The 27,548-nt window shown below is 34.0% G+C and overlaps 1 protein-coding gene across 24 annotated transcripts in view; it reads right to left on the reverse strand.

Annotated features, from left to right (window-relative positions):
• The window catches only part of Trip12 (thyroid hormone receptor interactor 12), a 150,889-nt gene that overhangs the window by 47,337 nt on the left and 76,004 nt on the right, over positions 1-27,548 (reverse strand). For 20 of the 24 annotated variants that reach the window (XR_013424355.1, XM_040267969.2, XM_040267973.2 and 17 more), the window contains 9 exons: positions 23,818-23,923; positions 20,930-21,066; positions 15,504-15,587; positions 14,320-14,415; positions 5,737-5,885; positions 1,890-1,925; positions 1,716-1,811; positions 578-670; positions 235-396 (listed from right to left, as the gene is read on the reverse strand). Coding sequence is in view for 21 of the 24 variants with exons in the window: in XM_040267969.2 (XP_040123903.1) it covers positions 235-396; positions 578-670; positions 1,716-1,811; positions 1,890-1,925; positions 5,737-5,885; positions 14,320-14,415; positions 15,504-15,587; positions 20,930-21,066; positions 23,818-23,923 (959 nt within the window). In the remaining 3 variants the exon portion in view is untranslated. Of the gene's footprint in view, positions 1-234; positions 397-577; positions 671-1,715; positions 1,812-1,889; positions 1,926-2,916; positions 2,963-5,736; positions 5,886-14,319; positions 14,416-15,503; positions 15,588-17,031; positions 17,175-20,929; positions 21,067-23,817; positions 23,924-27,548 lie in introns of those variants that run through there. The other 4 variants (XM_040267989.2, XR_013424356.1, XM_078018159.1 and 1 more) reach the window with 4 other exon arrangements.

Consider the following 27,548-nt stretch of genomic DNA (forward strand, 5'->3'; position numbering starts at 1 on the left):
AAATTCTGATCATATCACATAGTAAACACTTAATGTTTGCTACAATAACAAATTAATCTTAAAATCAAAATAATTAAAAATATCAAACACACACATTACTATTAATTTGGGTAAATACACCAAAATCTTACACAGTAACCTATTAAAGTTATCCCCATTCGAAGATTTATAGTACTAGTTGGAATAACCATAATAAAACTATTTTGTGACACATAAAATAAGTTCATAATTTACCTGATGGGTTAGCCTTTGGGTTAGCAATGGGAGGGAATCTGCCACAAAATGAAATTCATCTGGTGTGATACTCTGACAGCAATTGGCTGCAATTGCTAGTGCATTTCTTTGGGCATTTATGCTGAAGAACTCTAGATACAGCAAGCAGTCTGCCAAACCACCCTAAAATACAGAAAACTGTTAAGGCAACAAGAACAACAAAAAACTAACTATTAAAAAGCCTAGCTAATTACTTTGGAAACAACGTGTGCTTCTTACAGTGATTGTAATCACAGAATTAGTACAAATGCAGATCTAAAATACAACACTGAATGAAATATAGTCCTTTAGTAACGACACTTACTGCCTGTAGAATGGCTTTACTGTGTCTCCGTGACAACATCTCCAAGGCAGTCAAGGCCTGCTCTGCCACGTCAATACACTGAATAACTTGCAGCTGGGAAAATATAAATATAAATAAATAACTTAAGGTTATCATTTAAGTTCTTTTCCAATAAGTTAACTTCTACACCCATCTACTTAGTCTCTAAATGAAACCCACCATAAGAAACAAGTTCCTTGAGCTTAAGCTATAAAATGGAGCCAACTAATAGTTTCCACCCAATTAATTTGTTCCATTTTGAGATATTGAAAATACATTTTATGTAGAGAATAAATCTTCACATTTGAAATAGGCAAGTTGTTTTGCATAATAATATTTTAAAATCAGGTTTAGAATTACACACCGTGTTCCATGCTTATCAAATAAAACAACTTTTACTGTGCACTGAAAAGGCATATTGGCAAGCACCTATAGTCCAAGCACTCAAGAGAATAAGTTGAGAAGATCACTTGTGCCCAGGAATTCAAGATAGGCCTGGGCCACATACTGACATCAAAAGACAGACTCGTAAGACAAACCAGAAGCACAACATACATACACCATATGAAAAAAACTGTCCTTGTCCACCGACTTAATTTTATGTCTTTACTCAAGGCACTCTGCCTCAACCTTTTCAGCTACACAATAAGGATAGGATATAAACAGCTATCAACTTCACTGATGGATTTTCTAGAAACATTATTTTTTTTTTTTAAGAGAGAGTGAGAGAGGAGAGAGAGAGAGAGAGAATTTTTTTTAATGTTTTATTGTTTAGTTCTCGGCGGACACAACATCTTTGTTGGTATGTGGTGCTGAGGATCGAACCCGGGCCGCACGCATGTCAGGCGAGCGCGCTACCGCTTGAGCCACATCCCCAGCCCTAGAAACATTATTTTTAAACCAAGCCCTTTGGGATGTTCTTTAAAGATAATAAACTAATGTGGAAACTGTTCTTACTAAAAATTGTAACATGGGGCCGATTTTATAAACGATTTGTTAGCTTCAAACTTTAATGGTCTGTAAACCATAAAATATTTTTCTGGAATCTTGGCTAAAAAATATACTTTAGTTTAAAGAAAGTTGGAATTCCAGAGTTTTAAACTCTGTTCCCCAGGTCTACCTTTTCTAAAAAGACAGGAATAGCATCCACAACGACGGCAGACGACCGAGGAAGTGCTTCCATCATGTACGTTAAGGCTCGGCAAGCATGGTTCATCTAGAAAGAAAGAAGGCTTTTACTCAAAAACTCAAAAGCAAAACTTAAAGTGTATTTAAAAATACAATATATACTTACAATATCAAAATTATGCTCCATCTGCAGTAATGTTATCTGTTAAAAAGACAACAAAGTAGAAATTATATTCTTAGAATAGCCCTAGAAACATTTCTTGTTCTTTAACTGAAATGGAAAGGTTTCTTTTTTGTTGTTTTTTGTTGTAGATTGAACCCAGGGACACTTAACAATTAAGCCACATCCCCAGACTTTTTATTTAAAGACAGGGTCTCACTAAGTTGTTAAAGCTGGCTTTGAACTCAAGGTCCTCCTGCCTCAGCCTGTTGAGCCACTGGGATTACATGAGTGAGCCACTGTGCCTGGCTGAAAAGCATTAATCCAAGACTTTTCCTCACAAAAATAACATAAAGGTAAAGCCTAGAAGGCTGTGCACAACTTACATGTACATTTAGGATGGCATTAGTTACATGCTACAGTTCTAATTTAAGCATATTGCTAAACATCACCACATGACCCAGGTCAAAGTCAAATCCTTTCTCTTGCTTATAACCCAACCTTTGGGTGGATTTAACCACCTTCAGAATCCCACTAATGATCACTGGAGACTTATCTCTGTTAATAAATATTTGCCAGATAAATGCACAGAGACTAAAATTGCACTGACATTTGTATATCAGTGCAAATGTCAGCACAGGGACAAGGATGTGATTCAGTGGAAGAGAACTTGCCCAGTATGTAGGAGGCCCTGGGTTCAATCCCCAGCACCACAAAAACAAGAAATAAGTGTCAGCCCAGGTTCAGGATCACAGTTTACAACACTTATGAACAAGCTTTCTAAACAATAAGCACCATTTAGCTCAGCTTAAAATTCTGAAAACAAGATTGATCATAACAGAAACTGATTAAGACAAATTAATGTAATTATTCCACCTAAGTGATTCTGAACACCTGATTTTATTTGTTTTTATGGAAAAGATCCTGAATAGATTTCAACCATGTTTTTCAAAAAAAAAAAAAAAAAAAACAACAAAAAGAATGCAAAACTGCTAGCAGTATATATACTCCATCTTCCTGAAATCTGACTCACCAAAGGAATTTCCTCCTTGGAGCTAAGGCAGTCAATTCATTGTTTTCTAAGAGCAATGGAAAATTTCAAATGTACTAAAGACAAGTCAAAGTATCCTTTAAGTTAAATGTCTTAACTACAATAACAGATATCACATATTATAATACAATGCTCAATTGAATATGTATCTTCTCAGCTCTGAATCATACCAGGTACAGGATACTAACATACCAGGTCCTGAAAACAACTTTTGTTTTAAAACAAAAAAAAAAATACATACCCACAGGCCTCACATTTTAGGATCAAACAACACTGAACATCTCAAATCACCTACAATCAACCACTTAAGTCTAAACTACAAGGGTTGTCATGTTAACAGAAAGAGTACTTTAAGTGCCCAACTTTTGGATGGAATATGTATGGAACAAATGGTTATAGCTTCCCATAAGCCAAAAATGACTATTTATGGTTACATGAGTATATGGTAATAGGTAGATATCTATTTTTGATAAATTTGGACAACTCATTAATAGTCAGTATTAACATCATCTAAGGCTCAAATCTAATAAGTACTTAATATTGCAATAAGCAGAAAATTAAGTAAATTCAATTATGTGTCAACATTTCTCCTGTTAGGCCTGGTGGCGCATGTCTATAACCTCAGCAGCTCAGGAAGCTGAGGCAGGAGAATTGCAAGTTCAAAGCCAGCCTCAGCAACTTAGCTAGACCCTTTAGAAATAAAAAATATAAAGGGCTGAAATGTGGCTAAACGGGTAAGTGGCCCTGAGGTTCAATCCCAGGTACTCTCATCCTCCCAAAATTCTTCCTACACTTCATTGATTCTTCATTTTAACTATTGATAGCAAATAGCAAAAGTTAGCTCAGGTCTTTGTTGCTTTATTCATCCATTTTTTGTTACTGGGGACTGAACCCATAGGTACTTTGCCACTGAGCTACATACTTAGCAACACCATCCCCAACCCTTTGATAGGGTTTTGCCAATTACCCAGCTACTCTTCTGCAGAGTATCCGAAATACAGTACTCAAAGGTTATACCCCCGGGCCTCCAATCAACCCAATTAATAACTAGGCAAAGAAATTAAACAGACACTTCTCAAAAGAAATACAAATGGCCAGGAAATATATGAAAAAATTGTTCAACATCCGTAGCGACAAGGGAAATATAAATCAAAACTATACTGTGATGACATTTCACTCCAGTCAGCATGGCAGCCATAAAGAAAACAAACAATAATAAAAGCTGAAGAGATGTTTGTTTTGTTTTGTTTTGTTTTTTTAAAAAAAAAAGGAACACTAAATAGGACAGGAAAAAAAATTAACAAAGAAAAAGGAACACACTATCAGTGGAACTGGAAATTAGTAAGAGCAGCATGGAAATCAGTATGGAGATTCCTCAGAAAAACTACAAATAGAAGCACCGTATGAGCCATTTATACCACTCCTCAGTATCTATCCCTAAAGAACTAAAGTCAGCATATTATAGCAATACATACATAAATGTTTTCAGCAGCACAATTCTTGATCGTCAAACTATGGAACCAAACTAGGTGTCCACTGATGGATGAATGAAAAAAGAAAATGTGGCATATATACATAATGGAATTTTATTCTGCCAAAAGATAAATTTTTTTAATTTGTAGGAAAATGAGTAGAACTGAAATAAGCCCAACTTAGAAAGTCAAAGGTCGTGTTTTCTCTCATATATGGAAGCTAAAGAGGAAAAAGGAAAGGGGATAAGGAATGTCTCATAAAAATCAAAGGGAGATCAGTAGAGTAAAGGGACGGGAAGTAGAGGGGGGAGAAGAAGGAAAGGAGATATACTGGGGAATGATATTGGACAAATTATCTTGTAATATTGTGTGCATGTCATAATATACAACTTTAATGCATCAATAAAAGAAATGGAGGGTGAAGGATGACCAGAAAAGATAAGTGTGGTTCCTGTCTCTCCTCAAGACTCTTGACAACAAAAAGGCCATCACTAGATGTAGTCCCTAGTCCCTAGATGTTGGACTTCCAGAATCATGAACCAATATAAACTTTTTTAATATACTTTTTTAAAAAGGTCTTTTTTTCCCTCTTAACATAAAACCTTTTTAAAAATGAAAGCCTTTTAAACTGGAAGGATCTATATGGCAATACTGGCTTGTCCACTGTTGTCATGCACATACTTACCAAACACTAAACCTTTCCTGTCCACAAAGATAACCCAAAGTGAGTTTCTTGTTATTATTGCCCCATAGATCAGGAGGTTAAAACAAAAAGCTTACACTATTAGCCAGGTGTGGTAGCGCATGCCTATAATCCCTGTGGCTGAGGAGGCTGAGACAGAAGGGTCAAGAGTCCAAAGCCAGCCTCAACAATGGTGAAGTGCTAAGCAACTCTGTGAGACCCTGTCTCTAAATACAAAATAGGGCTGGGGATGTGGCTCAGTGGTTGAGTGCCCCTGAGTTTAATCCCTGGTACCCCCAGTAACACAGTAAGAGTCAAGGTGTTATTGACAGGATTAACAATTTAAAAATGGAAAGCCAGTCATTATCAAATATCAAGCAACTTCATCAAAAAATAGTCTAGTAGAGCACTTGCCTACCAGGTTCAAGACCCTGGGTTTCATCCCCAGAACGTCAAAACAAGAAAAAAAGAAAACAAACTTTCATTAAGTTACCATTAGCCATCATTCCTAATATCTACAAGCACAAGATAAAAGTACCTACGCACAGACTCCTCTTAGTTCTATCATGTTTTAAAATTATAATGACAATAAGCTCAAGAACCTTCACAGGACAATTAAGATGAAACAAAGGGACATCATATGCTTACCAAAGCTGGAACGACACTCTTAACAGGAAACCCCCCCAGTGTCTCCTCATTTCCCATGACCAACAGCTGGCACATTTCAATCACTGCCTGAAGCTGCTGACTTTCATCACTGGCTTGTAGTCCTTGAAGAAGCTGCTGGGCCTTAGAACCTTCAGGTGGGAAAAAAAAAAAATTATCTTTAAACATTTAAGGAAAGTATTGCTTAGTTTAAGGTGTGACTAACTGATAAGTGGCTGATTTATCTTCCTTGGATTGCAACTAAAGGCTAGGTCTATTATAGGTCAATACACACTACTAGCATAGTTAAAGAAGAATCAAATTAGTTGGATCTGTTCTACCTTATTTGGTATTCATACAATTTATTTTTTGTCATTTGATTGAAAGAAGCTCATTAGTTTTTTTAACAGCAAAAACAAATACTATGACCTGATAACTTTAATACACCTACTTTTAAAGGAATAAAAAAACCAAGTAAAAGCTTTCTGCAATAATAAAAACCAAGACTTCAAAGGAAACATTATATTCCTCTAAATATGTGCCACCAAAATAAATGGGATACAAGCAACAGAAAAAAGGGCAAGAAAATAAAGACAAATAGAATAATACATCTAACAAAGAAGAATGAGAAAGAACAAAGGATTCTGTAAAAACATCAAAATAGCCTTGACATCTTCTCTCATTTCATGTGTAGGTTCTGGCTATCGAGTATTTCCTATTTTAAGACACAATTTCATTAACCAAACAATTGGCAAAAACTGAGACTCAAATACCACTGAGAAATGAGTTGTCAATAAGCTTAATAAGACAGTCAAAAAGCCATTTCACTTTTCACAGACATTTTCCTACATGAAACCATAATTAATTCCAATTAATGTTTACCAAGCCTAAAGTTGATGTTTCAAGCCCTTTCTTTTCTTATACCTTTTCACTCTTTATCAGGTTTTTCTACTCCATATTGTAACTGTTTAAATGCAAAGAATTTGGAATTTTAGGGGGATATTTGAGGGATACTGATAACCAATTTGTAATTCACAACAAAGCCTAAAGTTTCTTACTGTAATTAAGCTTCAGTAATTTTGCAGGGGAGATAAAAAGTGCACATGGTGATCCTTGGAAGATGTGTTTTCTCTATTATTTAAGACTGTGACTATTAATGAATTCCATAATTACTGTTGACTACCTGTCTTGTGTTGATCTGAAAGTACTTACAGTTAGAGTATACTCTACTTCCAGTTATTTTTGTGTTTATGTGAAGGGGAGGGGCACTAAGATGCTTCAAAATTCACTTTAAAAGGATGAAGAAATTCATATTAAGTGTATCTTAAACAGCACAACCATCTAAAATGGAAAAAAAATGACACAATGCCCTTCAACAGGGGTCTTATATCTGGGCTGGTAATTCAAATTATATGAAACTCTTTAACAAGACCAATATCACCCAATACCATGAGATAAAAACAACACATGCCAAATTGAAAATAAAAGAAAGCCAAAACTAAAAGAATATATTCTCTAATATGTAAAGCAAATCCAACTGATATCAGTATATTTTGGATGTAGTGCCATTTTATACTCTTAAAATTATGTGGAAAATGACAATATTAAAACAATAAACAGGCAAGGTGCAGTGGCACATGCCTGTAATCCCAGGGGCCTGGAAGGCTGAGGTACCTCTCAAGTTCAAACCAGTCTCAGCAACTTAACAAGGCTGTAACAAACTCAGTGAGACCTTGTCTCTAAATAAAATATAAAAGGGGCTGGGGATGTGCATCAGTGGTTAAGTGCCCCTGAGATTAATCCCTGGTACAAAAAAAAAAAAAAAAAAATTAAATAAATAGAAGATGGCATCATTGGATATCTGTAGCAAATCATCTTAATGTTAAGCTTAATGTTAATGACATCCTAATGTTAATGACAACCAGGTTCTCAACTCTACTTCTAAACTCAATCTGTGGAGATGCTATTTGAGATGAAATCTATAAAAAACTAGCCACCATTCTGTCACAAAGATTATTAAAACAACATGAATTCACAAATAAAGACCTAACTCAGTTATTTAACTTTCTTCAAGAATATCCTTGAGTAAAACTAGAATTATTATTATTATTATTTTAACTAGGAGTGGCAATAAACAACTACATTCAATCTCTTACTGAATACAATGACTGTGAGGACAAGTTGGAGCCACTACTTTTATTCTTATATGTTACCAGTAATTTTACTCAACATACATTTACACAATTAATTTAAACATCAATAAAGTAGAAAAAGATAAACTTAAATAATTACTATTACTAGTTTTCACCTTACTCCATACAAGGATTTCATAGAACCTCACTCAAAAACTGAGACCACACTTTGAGAAACACTACTGTAGGTTAAGAGTTAGCAAGCAAATATTTCCTATCTAGGGCCAGAAACATATTTTAGACTTTGCAGGCCATATACTCTCTACTGCAACTACTCAACTCCTGGTTCAAAAGCAGCCATGAACAATATGCAAACAAAAGAATGTGGTTATGTTTCAAAACAACTTAAAGGACACTGAAATTTTACTTTAATTTTCACATGACACAAATTAAATATTATTGTTTAGCCATTTAAGAATGTAAATTCTTAACTCACAGGCTATATTAAAAAAAAAAATGCAGGAGGCTGGATTTGGCAGTTGGGCAATAGTTTGCTGAATCCTATCAAAGTAGCCTAACATATTGAATTGAACCTACCCCACCAGACTTATTTGCTGAGTTCTGAAACTATGTAAAGGAACAGGGGCTACATAAAACATTTTGATTTTAAACAGAAGAAAAAAAAAATCTGTATTCTCAAGAGTCAGAGGCCGCCTTCTTCAAATGCACACAGATAGTACCAGATCCCCCCCCCCAAGATATCTGTTATATTTTTAAGCCCCTGAGCACACAAAGATTTATAAGTTTCTAGAAAAAAATCCTGGGAGGGCCCCACCAAACATTGATGAGCCACAGGTGAAATGAGTCACACCAAAACTGCAATTCTGTTAAAAATAAACTCAAGTCTTGAATAAATTCGAGTTAAGAGTGATGAGCTTATGACCCTTTATTTTTCAAAGAGAGAAAGTGGAAACCATCATTGGCAGAAGATATCATATGGGGAATTCTTCAGTTCTTTTGTATAAAATGTAGATTTATGAAGAACTAGGAATGTGGAACTGAGATCAAGAGGTGGACAGAGAAAATAAAAGAACAATATTAGAATTAAAGGACAAAGTCAATTGTAGTAGTGAACACCTACAATTCCCTACTAGGGAAGCTAAGGCAGGAAGATCCAAGTTCAAGGCCAGCGTGGGCAACTGAGTAAGATCTTGTCTCAAAATAAATAACAAAAGGGGTTGGGAATAACAATATATGGAATTTAAACACTACTAGAACCTACAATGAAATAATGAAAGCATTGCCTAAAATTAAAAAAAAAAAAAAACACCTGAAATTAAGAACTCACTGATGGGTTTAACAAAAGATGATGACAGCAGAAAAAAAAATTACTGAATTTGAAAATGGTCAACAGCTACTGGACAGAGAAAAAAAAATCTCACAGCCAAAAAAACAAGTTGGTTGATAAAGTCCAGAGTCTGAGCACGTATGATCTTGATACTCCTAAAAGCAAAGTAGAATAGTTTAAAAGCTAATGAAGGGGCTGCGACTGATTGTGGCTCAGCGGTAGAGCAATCGTGTAGCCTGGGTGGGACCCGGGTTGGAACCACAACACCACATAAAAATAAAGGCATTGTGTTGTATCCATCTACACCTAAGAAAAAGAAAAGAATAAAAAGAGAAAAAGGAGAACCTAATTTTTTTAAAAAATAGCTAATGAAAACCAAACAATGTTTGATATAATAACAGCCAAAACTTTTCCAAAATTAATAAAAATGCGAAATCTCATATTCACAGGCTACAAAGCCCAAGCAAATTAAGTGTCAATGAAAAGTCACCTCATCCTAGCATAGTCAAACCATTAAAAAAAAAAAAGTCAGAGGGAAAAAGATACTGACTTTAAAGACCAACAAGGCTGCTAAAGAGAGACTACATAAGCCTTCCATAGTGATGAGAATTTTTACACCTGAGGAACATATCCTTTAATAATTAAGGAAAATTAAGAATTTCTCAAAACCAGAGAGAAATTATTAGCAATCCTGCATTATTTGAAAAAAAAAAAAAGCTCTTCAAGCTAGAGGGAAACAATTCTTGAGATAAGAAAGGAACAGAGAAGGAATTTGCATTGCAAAGAACAAATAAAAGAATATGGATGTCTAAAACAAAAATTATGCCTTATCAAGTTTCTAGTATGTATATAAGTCTAACAAATTAAAACAGCAATATGAAAGATGGATAGATGTTCTTGCACTGTTTGGGATATGATAAAGTATTAATTTAATGCAGGCTATAATAAACAAGTATATGTATTATAATCTCTTGGGTAACTACTTAAAGAAATATTCAAAGAAAAGTTAATCAAAGAGGAAAAAAATTATTAAAAATATTTGATTAATCTCAAACTATAAATTACCATTTTGCACCTGTACATTTGAAAAAAATCTAAAAAAATGCTGAGTACAGTGAAATTCCAGCAACTCAGGAAGCTAAAGCAGACTAGTAAGTTGAAGGCCAGCCTTGGCAATTTAGACCAAGTCTCAAAAAATGGATAAGATGTAGCTCGGTGGTAAAGTACCACTGAGTTCAAATCCCAGTACGACTCCATAAGTAAATAAAATTTTAAAAACATATATCCAAAAGTGTGACACCATACAGTTGTCACCCATTACTGTAGAAACAAAAAAATTGGGGGGTACAATTCCAATAGTGCAAGTTTACAACATCTACCAAAATTGTTAGTGCAGTGCATTTACTCACTTCCAAGTTGCTTCTGAAAATCCAGTCTGAATACAAGAAAAAAAATGCAAAAACTCTATTGTACTGCAGCATGGAGAGAAAAAAAAAAAAAAACATCAACAGCAAACAACAAACATACCTGGAAATAACCCAAATGTTTAATAATGGGAGATTTGGTCAAATTAAACTATGTACTTCCAAATAATGAAGTAATATGACAGTTTTACAAAAGGAATTGGGAATCTCATTCTTGCCCTCAATATATGAGGAGCTAGAGAGAATCTATAAAGCTTACTTCTCTTATCTAAGAGAGACAGTATGTGAGGAGTGGATAATAAGGATTTTTTGTTTAAATTAATAGAAGGACAAGCCGTACATTTTAAACGGTTGATATGTGGAAGGAGGAGAGAGGGAAAAGAGACAGCAAAAGAATTTCTGAATATACCTTATTTGTAAATTTGAATTCTAAAACCATGTAAATTATTACACAATTATAAAAGCAAAATTAAATTTTAAAAAGTAATCCCTTAAAATCAAAGCTCCACACATAGTGGCACATACATGTAATCACAGCAATATGGAGGCTGAAGCAAGAATTGCAAGCTCAAGGCCAACCAGGGCACCTTAGTGAGACCCTGTTTTGAAATAAAAAATGAAAAGGGCTGGTTATGAAGTTCAGTAGGTAAAGCAAACTGGGTCTACTTCCCAATACCAAAAAGAAAGAAAGATAAATGGCAGATGAACCAAATCACTTGGTGGCATAAACAAACACAGGAATCATAATAAGTGACTATACAGGACAAAAAGCTGACCACAAGTATTCTTATATTTCAAGAACCAAAAGAACTATTAAAAAATTGTTACAACTTTCTCATTAATAATTCTTTTGGAATCTTACTAAGTTGGTGTGGGGTAAAGCAAATGGGTCACAATGTAATTACCATTGGGCAATAAAAACTTTTAGCACGGAGAATGGAGAGATAACATCACTTAAGATAAATAAAAACCCTTCACTTCAGCCCAAAATCTGAATCATCTTTATCAATATAAACTTGTGGGGGGGGGAGTGTTTAAAAATACAATTATTTCCGAGATTCCATTAAAAGTTTACTAATAATGTTCAATCCAGTAGCAATATGTCCAGATTGTGATCTTTAAATACAATTTCATACAAAAAGAAACCAAGAGTTTGTAGCAAGAGCTCTATTTCAGGGATTGGGGGAAAATAAGTCAGCTGAACCTGGTACATTCTGTACCTCACAAAATGATCCCATCATCCAATGATGAGACAATTTAAGAATCAGTAAAACTCAACGAAATATCTAAAATATGTCTCAACCACTGTTTATAATAGTACACCCTCCATCCACCCCCACCCCACAAAAAAGCCTTGGCATTGGTAGAAGACATACAAACCACTATTTTGAAAATTGGCAAATAAAGGGGGAAAAGTAATTTTTCTAATATTGACTATACTCCTAAATAAGCAAATAGAAAATAAGGGAAAGATATTCTTTTATGTATTTCTACTAAGTTGCTTTACTTCTCATAAATGAAGAGTAATTATTCAACCTAAAGTATCACCATTCTTTTAACCCTTGTTACCTTGAAACTGAGTTTCAAGAGCTTGTTAAGAGACAATCAGACATGCAGTTCTAATGTAAGAGTATACTATCACTTTTGAATAGCCTTTTTTCCCTTGGGAGAGAAGGATTACACTCAAATCTGAAAAAGCCCCCAAAACTACCAATTTCCAAGAAATATTTAAGACATTCTAAACAATGGAAGTTTGACACTGTGCATCTATTAAGGAATTATTTAAGTGTGATAAAAGTAACCTGTGTATGTGCCTGGGCGTATGTTTAATTCAAGGAGCAGTAGGTACCCTTGAGCTACATGATGATATATTTACAGATAAAAATATATAACATTTGTGATTCATTTCAAACCAATATGGGAGCAGGGATATGGGTAAGAATAAACTAAATATTAAACATGAGCTAGGCCTTGCTGAAGCCAGGTCAAGGGCACAAAGAGAAAAGACACTGATCCCCCAATTCCAATCTATGGTTTAATTTCATGTGTAATAATTAACCCTAAACATGAATTTGAGATGTTTAATATGTAGGACCTGTGATCACTCTTCTTCCAAGTAGTATATGAAGTGGTAAAATAAATAAAATTTCTGGGCTGGGGTTGTGGCTCAGAGGTAGAGTGCTCGCCTGGCACATGTAAGGCCCCGAGTTCGATCCTCAGCACCACATAAAAGTAAATAAAATAAAGGTATTGTGTCCAAATACAACTTAAAAATAAATGTTTTTTTAAAAAAAATAACATTTCTATTAATAAAAAAACTTAAACATTAACTGAATGCAATGTATAAATTGGGTTTTGATCCAGATTCAATGAAACAAAATTTCCTATGAATTTATAAGGATGGAGATATTTGAACTTAGTAAATATTTTTTTCTTAAAAAAGAAAACACTGTGGTTATGTTAAATATAAGCTTATTTTTAGTTATAAATTCAAATATAAGCAGATTAAATAATGCCTAGGACTTAATTAAAACTAATCTTCAGGCTATTAATGATGTCAATATTGCCATGAATTAGTGATTACTGATGGATTTAGGGTTGCACATATTCTTTCCCTCAGACCTGTGCATGGTTGGTTTCCTCACTTAAGTCTCTGAAATTTTACTATATAGTAATTGTTAGTTGCCAGGGTCACGCTCTAGCATGGAAGCTTCAGGGAGAAATAGCTCTGCTTATCTTATTTATGATTCAGTACATTCCTACCCCTCCCAAATAGAGTAAATTAATATCCATGTTCAAGAGTTGATAACAACTTTTTACAAGAGGATATATTATCTGAGATTTGAGTGTCAGGGTGGCAAAAGCAAAACAAAACAGAAACAAAAATACCAGCTGCTTCTTAAATTTCCTTGTCAAATATTAAGGCCAGAAACTGAAAAAAGCAGGTACACACATTTCATTGCCTTAAAAAAAAATTGAAACATCTGACACAAATTATAAAGGCACATATTAATAAGGTCAGAGCTAATAAGCTTCAATAACACTTCAGGAATTTTGAAGTTAAGCAAGACTTAAGTCTATAAATTAACCTGATTCTATGGGAACACTATCGATGAAATTCTAACAAAAATAAAACATAAATTTTAAGGAAGCTAAAGATAATACTCTGAAATAAAAATAACTTGATTTGTAATTTTAACTGCTCTTTGTTACTAAAATTGGGACTTCAAGAGTCACTCACTACAATGGATAACATTAATCTGGTATGAGTGTAGTGACCAGAGTTCTGCTAAAAATCTTTCAGGTTCATATTATATCTTAACTGTCTTACAGGCTTCAGTTTATTAAACCATAAAAAAATGGAATTAAAACTGTGCAATCAAATGCCATTGCTACTCAATATAAATTCTTTACTTTTATACAGTTCAAATTGAGTCACTCTTCCTATAAAATCTGGCTAGTTTTTAATGATTCTGATTTAGCAATCAAAAATAAAAGTACAGAAGAAAATATAATAGATGCTATATTTAAAGTGAGTGCGTGCACGTGCCCTATTTTAAAAAATAAACTTCATGAAAATTTAAAACTTCCTCATACTTATTGACATCAATAGTAAAAACAGCATTTAACTAATAAAGAGGTTTCAAGGGAGGAAAAAATTTAAAGTTAGTTATGCACTTACTAGCTCCGCTTCCAATTGTTCTATGGAAAAGTTGTGACATCCGAGGACCAAGAGGACCAAACAGGTGAGGAGGAAGACCCCTGGCCTCTAACAGAGCTAAAGAAAAAAGAAGGGCAGGGATGGGGGGGAGTAATTGAGTTGATTTAATGCAACTGATCTTACCTAAGAATGTCAAGCAACTGATTTATCTCACATAATTGAGTTAGTCAATGTCACTTTCCATTCTGAATTTTAAGAGAGGCTACATTAAACTTCCAAGACCACCCTCATAATTAATATAATTAACATAAAATATACATGTGCAAACTTCAAGTTATCTTAAAGTTTTATGGAGAATTTTAAAAGCTCAGTGCCAACAGGAACTGTGTTAATAGTCCAAGAAAAACCCAATGTCATATCATATCTATTTTGAAGTTATACTTTAAACACCTTTGCCCCACTTTCCTTCTGACATTATTCCCCAATCAGATGTTGATCTCATGATCTAAAGACATTTGTCACCTGAAAATTTAAGTGTTCACGAGAATCCTACTCCTTGCTATTTCCTTAGGAATGTAAAAGCAACCTGAAACTGACTTAAAAACGATGTTTCTTAAAATGTAAGCCTCACACTGGAGATTATAAAGTCAAGTCCCTGAGATAAAAATATATAGCCATCTAGTTATAATGTAACTTTTTTAAGCTCCTATAACATAAAAAATCTGGAATTTATTTATATACTACTATACAACTTATTTAAAATAGGTGATCAAAGAGAAAAAAAGATCCTGGCAAACACAAAACAAAACCAAAATACCTACCTTCGTAGATACATTAAGAATGCATCTGGCATCTATTAACAATTATGTATTTATAATATTATGTTCAATGGAACAATATATTAAGCTTTTTCCCCCCAAGGAGTAACAATATACTATTTGTGATTTTTATTAAAACCAATTGCACAAGTATCATAAAGACAATTTTGGAAAACAACCAAAAAAATGGGGTTTCTATAGTTACATGGTAAAATTAAAGATGCAGATAGCTTATCTTCTGAATCCAAATCATCAAATCACCACTAAGGGGAGCAGGCACTGCTAAATAATATTCAATTGAACATATGTGAACTAATTTCAGTAAAAAACAGTAGTAACTGAGAGTCCATTGAAACTCTTTCTTGTAGGCTCAACGACTGTCTTTACCTTGTAATCGTCCCATCTCGGAATCATCTGATTCACTCTCCCCAGAGGTGGTCATGCCAACAGCCCCTGCAACAGAACTAGAGGCTTGGGGGAAGGGGAAGGTGAGGTTAGGAGAGGAGCATTTAAACTCATTGTGTCTGGCTTATTTTAAAAAAGAAAACCCGAAGTTTTACAGACTACAATAAATAAACTCAATTAAACTTGCCTTTCTATTGTACTCAGCTATTCTAGACATCATTCTATAACACTTAGAAATAAAAGCAGCACTCAACTACTTTAGCATTAAACAAGTATAAAAATATAAACTTTGCATTTTATTCACACATGGCTTTTGACAGTGTCCTCATGCCTTTGAAACTGCTCTTGAATTAAGTCTTATCCTGGACTCCTCTAATAGAAGTCAATTAAGGTAAACATTGCTAAGACCACTGTGACGTATCATAAATAGCTAACAATAATTTATCTGTTCTAATTTCAGTAGTGCAAAACTATTACATATTCTTATTTCTAGGACAAAATACTGGAAATATGTACTATCACTAAGGGATGGCTGCAAACCATTGCTATGAAGCACAGAAGAGAAGGCAACTAAGATAAACACTTAGTACAGAATGAAGACTGAGAAGGATACTACTACACAAAATGCTAACCAAAAAAAAAAAAAAGACCAGCATATGCTAACAGAAGTGAATTCTATTATAACTGACCAAAAATGAAACTATGTTCCTGCACAACTAGCAGCCCGCTGTACCTTCACGAGTCTGCTGAGTCCTAAGTCTTTTTAAACAAATGACTGATCTACATAAATAAAAACCACATCATTCATAGTACCTTAAAAGCCCCGTTTAAGAGTGACAGAATGCAAACCAGAAAGACTATTTTAAAGAGGTATAATGAAAGTGAAATTTAAGATTAGCTTTTCTGAAGAAAAAGATGCCAATGCACCCACCAATCACCAACTCTGAATTTTTATACCTTTCTTCACACACCATTGAGTATTTTCTATAACTTCAGTGAGATTTCAAAAAATTTTTAGAAAAATTTATGTATTAAAAAGAACAAAGGTCAGCAAACTATGTCCCAAAGGCCAAATCCAGTCCACCACAAGGTTCTGTGCATATGAGTTATTAGAATATAACTGTACTCATTTGTTGACATACTGCCTGTGGCTGCTTTCATGACACAATCATAGAAGTGAGTAAATGTAACAAAAACCATATCAAGTCTAAAACACTTGTCCTGCCACTTAGAGAAAATGTTAACTTCATGGTTTAGAGCTGTAGGTTAACCCGAAATGCTAATGCTAATGCTAATGTTAAAGGGTATCATGTTTGGCAAAATCCATACTGCTGGTGAAGAAAAAGGAGATTATCCAGTAACTGCACTGTATGATGCCACTTATAGGCAACATTTATAAAATGCTTACTGTCTATAGAAATCGCCTAAATATCTCCTCACAATATAGAAAGTGGTGTAAGATTCATCATGCATATGAAACTGAGGCTTTTTGACTTTTGAGTGTACTTGCCCAAGTCAGAGAACTCCAAATGGACCAGAGATTTGAACCCAGACAGTCTGACTTCACTGACTGTACTCTTAAGATCCATAACATACTCTTCAGCAGTAATTTTTAATTCAAATACAGTTGTTTCTTCACATTATACAGAGCCCCTGTTAACAAATACTGGTATTAGGTACCAATAATGATTGAGTTTATTAAAGTGACTCTTCCTGGCATGTGGAAAGCAAATACAAAGTTTTAATAAACGAAATGGTTGGTTTTTTAGGCATTCTCTGGAACCCATACATTAAAAAGCAAACCAAAAAACTCCACCAAAACCTCACTAAGGGAATGTTGGTTTTTTTAAAGTTTTTGGTGTTTTGTTTTGTTTTAACCAGAGGGCTTATTAGGTGTTACTTTAAAATGTCCTGCAGATTTACATACATTAAAGATTTCTACTTTACCTTACTCGTTAAAACATACTTATGACTTTCATAATGAATATCTCAAATTGCAGTGCCACAAAGACATTAATTAACCAAGACATAAAATTATAAAAGCACATAATAAAGAGCTGGTAAGGTTCTAGTGTAGTGGAGTTGCAATCTTTAGTGCAGCCATAGAACCACTACAAAAAGAGGCAGAGCTGGTTGTTTTTCAGTGGAAATGTGTGTGGGGAGGGGGGGCGGTACCAGTCTTGACAGAAATTAATTACTAGAAGCAAAGAAAAGGATCCTTCTGTAACCCTTTTGATGGCAAGTGTAAAATATTTACCCATGGTTGTTCCTTTTGTGCATATTGTTAAAAATTAGACAAATTAGTCCAAAGACATGGCTAGTTTGAGTTAAGAGCAGAGGTAGCTGTTATGTGAAGACCAATAGATAAGAAAATGTGATCAATCAAAAAAGAGTCAATTACAAAGTTCTTTAGTCTTTACTTTAAACCTCCTTGAGCACATGTACAAATCTGTCCCCAAAGTCAAATGTTAGTTTGACTATAACTGGATTTTCAGGATGGTTGATCTTTCTTTTTCCTTAAACCAGGTAGTCTCCCATCTAGTCCTACCATATCTTCACAGAACTATGGTTTACAATAAATACTTCAATGAAAACAATTGAGAAAATATTGTTTAAATCAGAACACAAAAATTCTAACATATACTTGGGATTACATTGATGAAATAGCTTTGTGCAAGTTTGAATATGGAATAATGAATACTATTATTATGTATAATTAGAAGGCAGCAATGTAAAAAATTCTATCAAAAAACTCCAAATTTTAATACTTTAACCAATGGCACCTCTTTCACAGAAAGAAAGACAAAATATTAAAAAGCTGTGAAATTTGATTTTACTTGCTAGGAACTGCAAACATTTACCAAATGTGTAAGTAAGGGAGGCAACACATGCCACCCCCTTAGTGTCATAAAACTAGAGAAATGGCAATAGGAATGTAATGATTCCTTATCATGGGCTCCATCAACAGGTCCAAATGGTCATGACATAATGACATTTGTAGTGATACTAAATAAAAGTAATTAGGAGGAGAAAAGTCATGACATTTGTAGTGATACTAAATAAAAGTAATTAGGAGGAGAAAAGTCTGCAAAACTAGGCTGATTTTTATTTTATGATTTGACCCTGATCATTTCTTTTGAAATTATGAAGATTCTTAAAGCAAAAGAACAGATAAGCAAAACAATGCCGATTTTTCCCTGCTATTTTATTGTTTGGAAGGGAGTATCATACCAACTGATGAAGCATTGTCTGAGAACTGGATGCTCATCAAATGGTAGTCTAAAAGTCAAAAGCACAAACCTATACTCTACACAAATTTAGAAGCTTGATTTTTATACTTCATACACAGAGAAACTAAAGCATAATACATGGAAGAATTAACGTGAAGCTGATAAGTAATTCACTCCTTTCCCCATAAATACTTTATTCAGCCAACAGAGGAATTCCTACAATCCGAAAGGGACCCATCAAATGTCTAGCCACTGATCCTCTAACAGCAGTGACCACCCCACACGTATCTTTTATCAGCAGAAACAATACATAAACTTGAAAAATACCTATATCACATTGCAATTTCAAATATGAATGGAAGTGAAATACATTCAAGTGTTTAGGAAGTCAGCTGATTATCCTGACTCACTTGAAGCTTTTATTCTTAGATAATATACCAGGGAACAAAAGTTTACACTATATCCCCCCTCACTCTAGCCTTCAATTACATCCATATGAATTAAACTCTTATAACCCCCCAGGGAAAAGACAGCTGTTATAAATGTGCAGTTGATTTCTAAGATCTGGATTTGAGAGTCACATATCCTAATTTGTAAAACTAGGTAAGCTTAACTTGAATGCACCTCAGTTTTTCCCCATTTATAAAATGGCAATAACAGCACTCAAATTTCACCAGGTTCTTTTGAATAGTAAACAAGAATATATGAATAGTGTTTAATACTGTGCCTGCAATAGAGCGTATGCTCCATAAATGTTAGCTATGGTAATTAATGTAAAGAGTCTAATGTAACAACGCCACATTCAGCAGCTCCATTTCTGTCATTCATTTTGGAAATGCCCCCACTTCCATATATAGACTTGAAATAAACACTAAGACTCAAAAGTGTACAACATAGGGAAGAAAACATGACTGGCTTCAATGAACTCCACATGAAATGGCCTCTATTTTTCCAAATATTTATCAATTCAGACTCTTCTAGGGAAAAGTTGTGAGAAAAAAAAATTATCTCCCCAAAGAAGATATCCTGTAAATTAGCCTACCATGTAATTTATTGTACAAACTGGAAAAGAGTAATGACTCAAAAAAAGAAAAAAGAAAAAGTGCTAAGATAGACAGGACAAGACAACAGTAGTGGGTAAACCAGAATGCTCCTAGCAAATCATTATGAAATATGACCACCACAGGCATGAAAGAAAACTAGAAAAGCCAGGAGGAGGATGGTGTTGCACGCCTCTAATCCCAACAACCTAGGAGACTGAAGCAGGAGGATGCAAGTTCCAGGCCAGCCTCAGTGAAGCCCTAAACAATTTAATAAAAAATAAAAAGGGCCGGGGATATAGCTCAGTGGTAAAGCACTCCTGGGTCCAATTCCAAGTAACAAAAGCAACACACACACACACACACACACACACACACACACACACACACACACACACACATTCTAATATTAAAACACAGTACATGAAATACCTTTGTTCAAAGTGGGTAGCTATCTAAATCTAAACCTGTATACATAACATTGATTTAAGGGACTCATAAGATTTTTGTTATCTGGTAAGAAACATCAATGATAAACTACATTTTAAAACTGAGTAGCCACATTTAACAGCTAAGAGTATTAGCTTTGTTTTGGTAATGGCAAGGGTTACACATTTAAAGTTAAATCAAGGGGTGAAAAAAAAAAAAGCACCTTAATTGTTCTAAGAGTTCAAGAAGAAATTTTAAAAGCCCATAAAAATCTAAATACTATTATTAAAATAGGTTAGGTGCAAATGGAACACTTATTTTTTAGGGGTTACAAAATTCTAAATTAAAATTCACTTATTTATAAAGTAATTCAAGCTGTATCCTCTCGTTTTCATTTATTATGAATTTAAATTCTTTCAATCAATAAGCACTAGTCAATATGTAAAAAGCTTTAACAGAAATGAATTAATACCTCCTGACAGCCCTTTGAATATTATTTGTACAAACTTGGGCTGGATGGGAATTTTAAAATGGCAAACCCATTAATCTAAATACTAAGGCTATATTGTAAAACAAATTTGAACAAAATTTATTTAATGGTAACATTCAGCATACTATGTTCCTCTCATTTCATCATATTCAGGTAAAAAATAATTATGTCTAAATAAATATATATAAGAGAAATGTGTTTTAAGAAATGCCAATCTACCTGCAGCTCCTTGGGGAGCTTCATCTGTCCGAGCAGCTGAAGAATTTACTGTCTCCTGGTTGCTTTCAGGGTCTGCCATTTTCTCCTGCCTCCGAGCCTCAGCTGCTCCTCTTTTGCCCAGGCCAGAGCCTCGCCGACTGCAACAGAAAAATGTCATCATAGGCAGCATAACCAGTGAACCAGGAGCAATGTATAGACAACACAAAGCTCAGATTCATAGAGGACAAAGCCAGTTTCTTCTTTTTAAATAAAAATTGCTGCAGAAAATCACTATGTGTAACAACCAAGACTTTGTATGTTTAAAATTCTTCCGAGTTACAGTGCATTCACAGTACGTGCTTTTGTGTTACTAGCAGCTGTTGTCATCCTTACAGGCAGAAATTTTTTATTTTTAAACACTTCCAAATAAATCGGAAAGTGACCACTCCTGAAGAGAAATATTCAATTCACTTAAAATAGAGCCCCACTTTGGGGCTAAAAAGTAGATTAATATACATTGGATTGAAGAGACACTGACAATGCGGAAAAGAGGAGGACAGAAAGACATTCCAGTTTACCTAAATCATCCAAAAATAACTATTCTAAAAATGGACAGTAACTCCATCCTATGTAAGAAGAACAGACTTAATATTTATAAACAGATGGCTTTTGGGAACACATTGGTTTAGATTAAACAGCCACAGAATAAGGTATGGAAAAGAGAACTACTATTCATCTTTCATGAAACAAATTATATTTGATGATGATCTTGTCATCATAGAAAAATCAGAAATAAAAGATGACCTCACAGTACTACAACTATTATTTAAACAGCAACTCCCCAAATTACCTTAAGAAATATACTTAAACATTTTAGACTAAGAAACTAGTGAAATTCTGCCTCCTGAAGATGAGAGCAGGCAAAATTGATACGTACATGAAAGCTCCGAATTACCTCAGAATACTTGAAGAATTTATTTTCCTAATTAATGAAAAATCCTCCCGAAATCCAGTTGGTTTAACTAAACTTTCTTTCATAGGTAAAAGGAGCTAATTTCAAACACTACTCATCAAAGCCAGAAAAAACAGGGATTCAAATTCACTCAACATCTAATTTGTACAACACACTGGTCTGAACTTTTTGGATACACAGGGTTGCTGCCCTCAAGGAGTTTTTTTGCTTCAAGAAAAGATAGAGACATAACCTCAGTTGGCTGTCAAGGTACTAAATTTAAGTGGAAGCCCAAGTAATTCAGAAGAGGTTTTTAAGGAAGGGTATTCCAGGCAGTTGAACTAGATGGCTTGTGCACAGCATGACCATGTGTATTACAAGTCATTTAACACGTATCAGTTCTGTATTCACGTGCAGAAGGAAAAAAGGCTACAGAGAAAGACAAAGTAAGACGATTACAACACTAAATTATCTAGCTTCCCATAAAAGTTAAAAATCAATTTTAAACCAAAGAGAATTCAGTTTATACTTCAGACTAAAAACCTTTGGTAAGTTAAGATTCAAATACAGTTTAAAACTAAAACTCTGAAGAATTTTTTCTCAAAAGTCCTGAAGTATGAGTAAGAAACCTCAAAACCAAACATGTGTACTAAATTCTAGATATTTTTAAGCAATCTAAAGAATTAGAAAATAACTGCAAGTGCTAGGAATATTGCTTGCTAGTGGAGCATTAGTTTAGTATAGGCCCTTTTTTTTTTTTTTACTAGCACTAGGAGGAAAAAATGAAACCAAAAAGTGGAGAAGTGAGAATTTAAAATGGCATTTCTTATGATTTAGTACCAGTCATACAATAGTATGACTTATTTATTACCACTAATAACAATCAAAACAGAAGAATCAATTTAAGTGCTTAAAACCTTTTTCTGCTTATCTGAGTTAGGGTAAGAAAGAGACAAGCTAAATTCATAGCCTCATCAGTGGTTTGATGCAATTACTAGGGGAAACTACATATGAAAGAGGGAGAATTAACATCTGGCTACAGAGTAATTAACAGTACAAGTGCACTTAACCAAACACCAAGCCTGAAAGTCTCAGGAAAATTTCAGGAAAAAGATTTTTCCTTTAACCTAAGTTTCTCAATGAGTTTTAATAAAACTATGTGAAATAATATTCTGTTCCACACATCAAGGCTGGTGGACAGTCTGAAAATGATATCCACAACAACTGGGAGATACAGAAATTAAAGAAAGAACACACTCAAATGACTACACTTTCTTTTGATAGGCAGGTTTTGAAATATAAAAATTAAGAGATTTTCTTTTCCTTTCTCATTTAGCTTAGTAACCAAGGCCAACACTTTCAGAAACAAGGCAATACTACAACCATTAAAATAGGCATCCCAAATGGATAAGAAAATGTAGTATATACATACACAATAAAGTATTATTCAGCCATAAAAAAGAATTACTTTATTATGACATTTGCAAGTAAATAGATGTATCTGGAAACTATCATGCTAAGTGAAATGCCAGTTCCCAAAAGCCAAAGGTTAAATGTTTTCTCTGATTTGTGAAAGCTAACTCACGATAAGGGGGATGTATGGAAGTTCAGTAGATTAGAGAACAAGAAATGGAGGGAAGGGAGTGGGGGGTAGGAAAAAGACAGTGGAATGAACCTGACATAATTTTCCTATGCACATATGAAAACATTATGGTAAATCCCTCCATCATGTACATCCACAAGAATGAGATCATTACTAAGACATATTCTATGCTTGTCTGATCATGTCAAAATGGATTCTAATGTCACGTATGACATTATTATTATATATTTTATTATTATTATTATTAACTTTTTTAAAAAAGAGTTTAGAAATAAGGATTTTGACAAGACTTTAATAAGCTTAGGAAAAGAAAGCAAATGAAACAGTTAACTGGAAACAAAACTAATTACCTACCTGGTACTAGCACAGGAGCCCGTGGTCTTTTGGCGTGTGCTCCGCCTCAAACTGGGGAGCTCAGCAGGTGGGGACTCACTGCGCTTCTTGGTAGATTTTCTTAAACCTGTACGTGGAAAATACCAAAGTAAAATTTTATGAAGAGAAGCTATTAGTAATTAAAACTTACAAAATTCTCCTGGTCATCATCCTATTTAAAAGTGCACAGAATCATTACATGACTTATCTAGTGCTATGCTAAAGTCAGATTTTGACCTAGCCTACTAATAATGGGAAAGCTAATGGTACATGGCATTCCAGTTTAGATCAGTCTTCTTGCTTTGGCTCAAATTTGACTCAAGCTCTCCCATAAAATGCAAGACAGCCCCACCTCTCCCAAACCATCCTTTAAGAGCTATTTAATCTCTTCACTACTCCTCCCCACTAAGGCCAAGGAATTGTTATGGTATATATATTTTTAAAATGTGCTAAATTTACCCTAAATTTATTATATTATCCTTAAACTGTTCCACTTTAGTGTTTATGCAGTGTTTTTTCAATAAATTAAGAAAAAATATTTTCTTTATACCACTTCATGAACAAGGAACATATATTTCAAATAAATGTTACGAGAATGTTCAATTTATAGAATATTGTATAATTAGAAAGAAAAACATATGAAGTGTGCTGGATTAACTTTTCTGGACCTAATGCTTATATAGGGTTAATAGTCTCTAAAAAAAATAACGACAATATGGAGAAGCCATGATGGCATCCATCCACCCCGCCCCTTACAACTCTATAAACAATGCCACTGATGATGTCATTCTGGGTACTAGGCTCTCTCTGAACAGAGACTTCAACAGTAAAAGATCTCTATAGTCAGCAAACATATTTCCACAAGAACTATGGCATCATCTTAATTGAAGGTAAGCTTCTTCAGAGATGATATACTCCTGCAAGTCCCCTCCATTTTGTCATGAAGTTTTAATTGCTTAAATGTGAAAAGACAAGTTATTCTTTCCTCTCAATTGTGTTAAAAGCACCAGTGAAAGGTCAAAGAGATAAGTGATAAAAAGGATTCTAGACATCTTGATCTTTAAACTCTCAATACTACAGTTCATTCAACTTGGAATAGTCTTTACACCATATATACAGAAAGTTGATGAGTGAAAAGTTATTCAATAATCTTTAAACAAAACACATGCTTCATGAAGCAAAAGCTTGTGTTCTGACAGGCATTATTATTTCTGGGACTTTTTCTTTTTCTCAAAAAATAACTTTTGTGGAATTTTATCTGGACATCTGAAGCTCATAGAAAAGGTTCAAAGAATGATACTTTAACTGGGCACACTGGCAGATCTCTATAGTCCCAGCTACCTGGAAGACTGAGGTAGGAAGATGACTTTGAAAAGCACAAGAGTTCAAATCCAGCCTGGGCAACATAGGTGAACACCATCCAAAGTTTAAATTTCAATTCCATTCTGAGGTTGATTGTTTATACAACTTATCACCAGAATTATCTGATGTAAGCACATACCTACGCTGCTATCCCTATCTATTCTATCTCTGCGCTGGCACACACCCTGGCCACCTGAGAAACACACAGAAAACACGACACAGCAAGGGAGCAAGTTTAATGCATTCAGTTAATTGTATCAGTATTTTTTAATATTAAAAACATTTTACAGTGTTTCAGAATATTTAATTATAATATGAACTCTATTAACAAGTGAAAGTAAACCAAAAAACATACAGTTTAGGGGAAAACACAAGTACAAATCCTACTAAAACATTCCAAAACTGAAGTGCTATCACTTATTAATATAATAATAAGTCACTTTTAAAACCCTTCTAGGCCTGGGGATATAGCTCAGTTGGTAGAGAAATTGCCTTGCATGCACAAGGCCCTGGGTTCACAATCCCCAGCATCAACAAAAAAGAAAAAAAAAAAAAAAAAAACCTCCTATTATTGTCAGTAATGTGACTTAACGCATGGAATACTAAACTACCTATATAATATACCATGATACAGTAAATGGACAACACAAATCTTCATGTTTAGTGAAATCAAAATAAAATATTTAGGACTGGGGTTGTGACTCAGTGGTAGAGTGCTTGTCTAGCATGTGTGAGGCCCTGGATTTGATCCTCAGCACCACATAAAGATAAATAAAGGCACTGTGGAAAAACAAAAAACTAAAATATTTAAATGAATGTATTGTGAGCTACTGAAACAATGCTAATTTTTGGTGTTATTGGGGATGGAAATCAGGTTTCATGCATACTAGGTAAGTATTCTACCACTAAGCTACACTTCCTGCCCTCTTCATTTTGAGACAGGGTCTGGATATTGACCAGGCTGGCTTTGAACTTGTAATCTTCCTGCCTCAACCTGCCAAGAAGGTGGATTTCAGGTGTACAACACCATACCTGGCACGATGTAATTTTTCAAAGTGTTTTATGCTTTCACTCTTTAGGCACGAAGATAAGACTTTAGTATTTAGATTTCTTTTAATCTTTATTCAAGTATGATAATAAGTATTGATTTTATATGTATGATTCAATGAATCTGACAAAGGTATTCGCTCATGTCCATAAAGTCCCTTTGTGGGATGAAAAAAGATACTACAGCAAACAGAAACCAAAAACATAAGTATACCTAAACGTATTTCAGACAAAATAAACATTAGGTCAAACACTAACAAAAGAAACAATAGGTCATTAAATAATGATAGTCAATTCATCAAGAATAAATAACAATTTTAAGTATATTTAGGAAAACTGAAATTTATAAAGCAAATATCAAAAATCTGAAACAGCAAAATTTTTGAAACTAGACAGATCATCTGGACAAAAATCATTAGGAAAATATGGAGCTTGAGCCAGGTGTGTTGGTATTTAAACAAAAATACAAAAATCTTGAAAACAAAATCAACCAAGAAGGTGAGAGATGCATGTACTAAAAATTATAAAACATTGATGATGACACAATAAAAAGACATCTTGTGTTGATGGAATGGGAGGATTCATATTGTTAAAATGTACATATCACCCAAAGTGTTGTACAAATTTAATGCAATCCCTATCAATATTTCAATGTCATTCTTCACAAAATTAAAAAAAAAAATCCTAAAATTCATGTGGAAACATGAAAGATCTTAAGTAGCCAAAGCAATATTGACCAAATATAACCGCAAGTATCAAATTACTGCATTTCAAAATGTATTCCAAAACTGTAATAATCAAAACAGCACAGTAATAGTACATTAACAGACATATCAAGCAATGAAACAGGACACAGAGCACAGAATAGCACCGCACACCACACAGTCAACTGACTCTCCATAAAGGTGCCAAGAACACACAATGAAAAAGGACTGTCTTGTCAATAAATGGTGCTGCAAAAACTGGATAGCTGTTTTTAGAAGGAGGAAACCAGGGCCCATTATTTCTCATCATATACAAAAATAATTACTTAAATGCAATGTTTAAAATTATAATGCTACTGTAAAAAAAAAAAACCTAATAAAAAAGCTCCATGACATTGGCCTGAGGAATAATTTCTTAGTTATGACCCTAAATCAAGGGTAACAGCAGTAATGAAATTGCCTCAAACTAAAAACTTTCTGCACAGGAAAAAGAAAGAGTTAAAAAATAGAACCCATGGAGAAAAACTTTACCCCAGGATATCTCCAGGATATATAAAGAACTCAAATAACCCAACATCAAAACAACAAATCACCCAATTA

The sequence above is a fragment of the Ictidomys tridecemlineatus genome, chromosome 7 (genome assembly GCF_052094955.1).
Source record: "Ictidomys tridecemlineatus isolate mIctTri1 chromosome 7, mIctTri1.hap1, whole genome shotgun sequence".
Lineage (NCBI taxonomy): Eukaryota > Metazoa > Chordata > Mammalia > Rodentia > Sciuridae > Ictidomys > Ictidomys tridecemlineatus.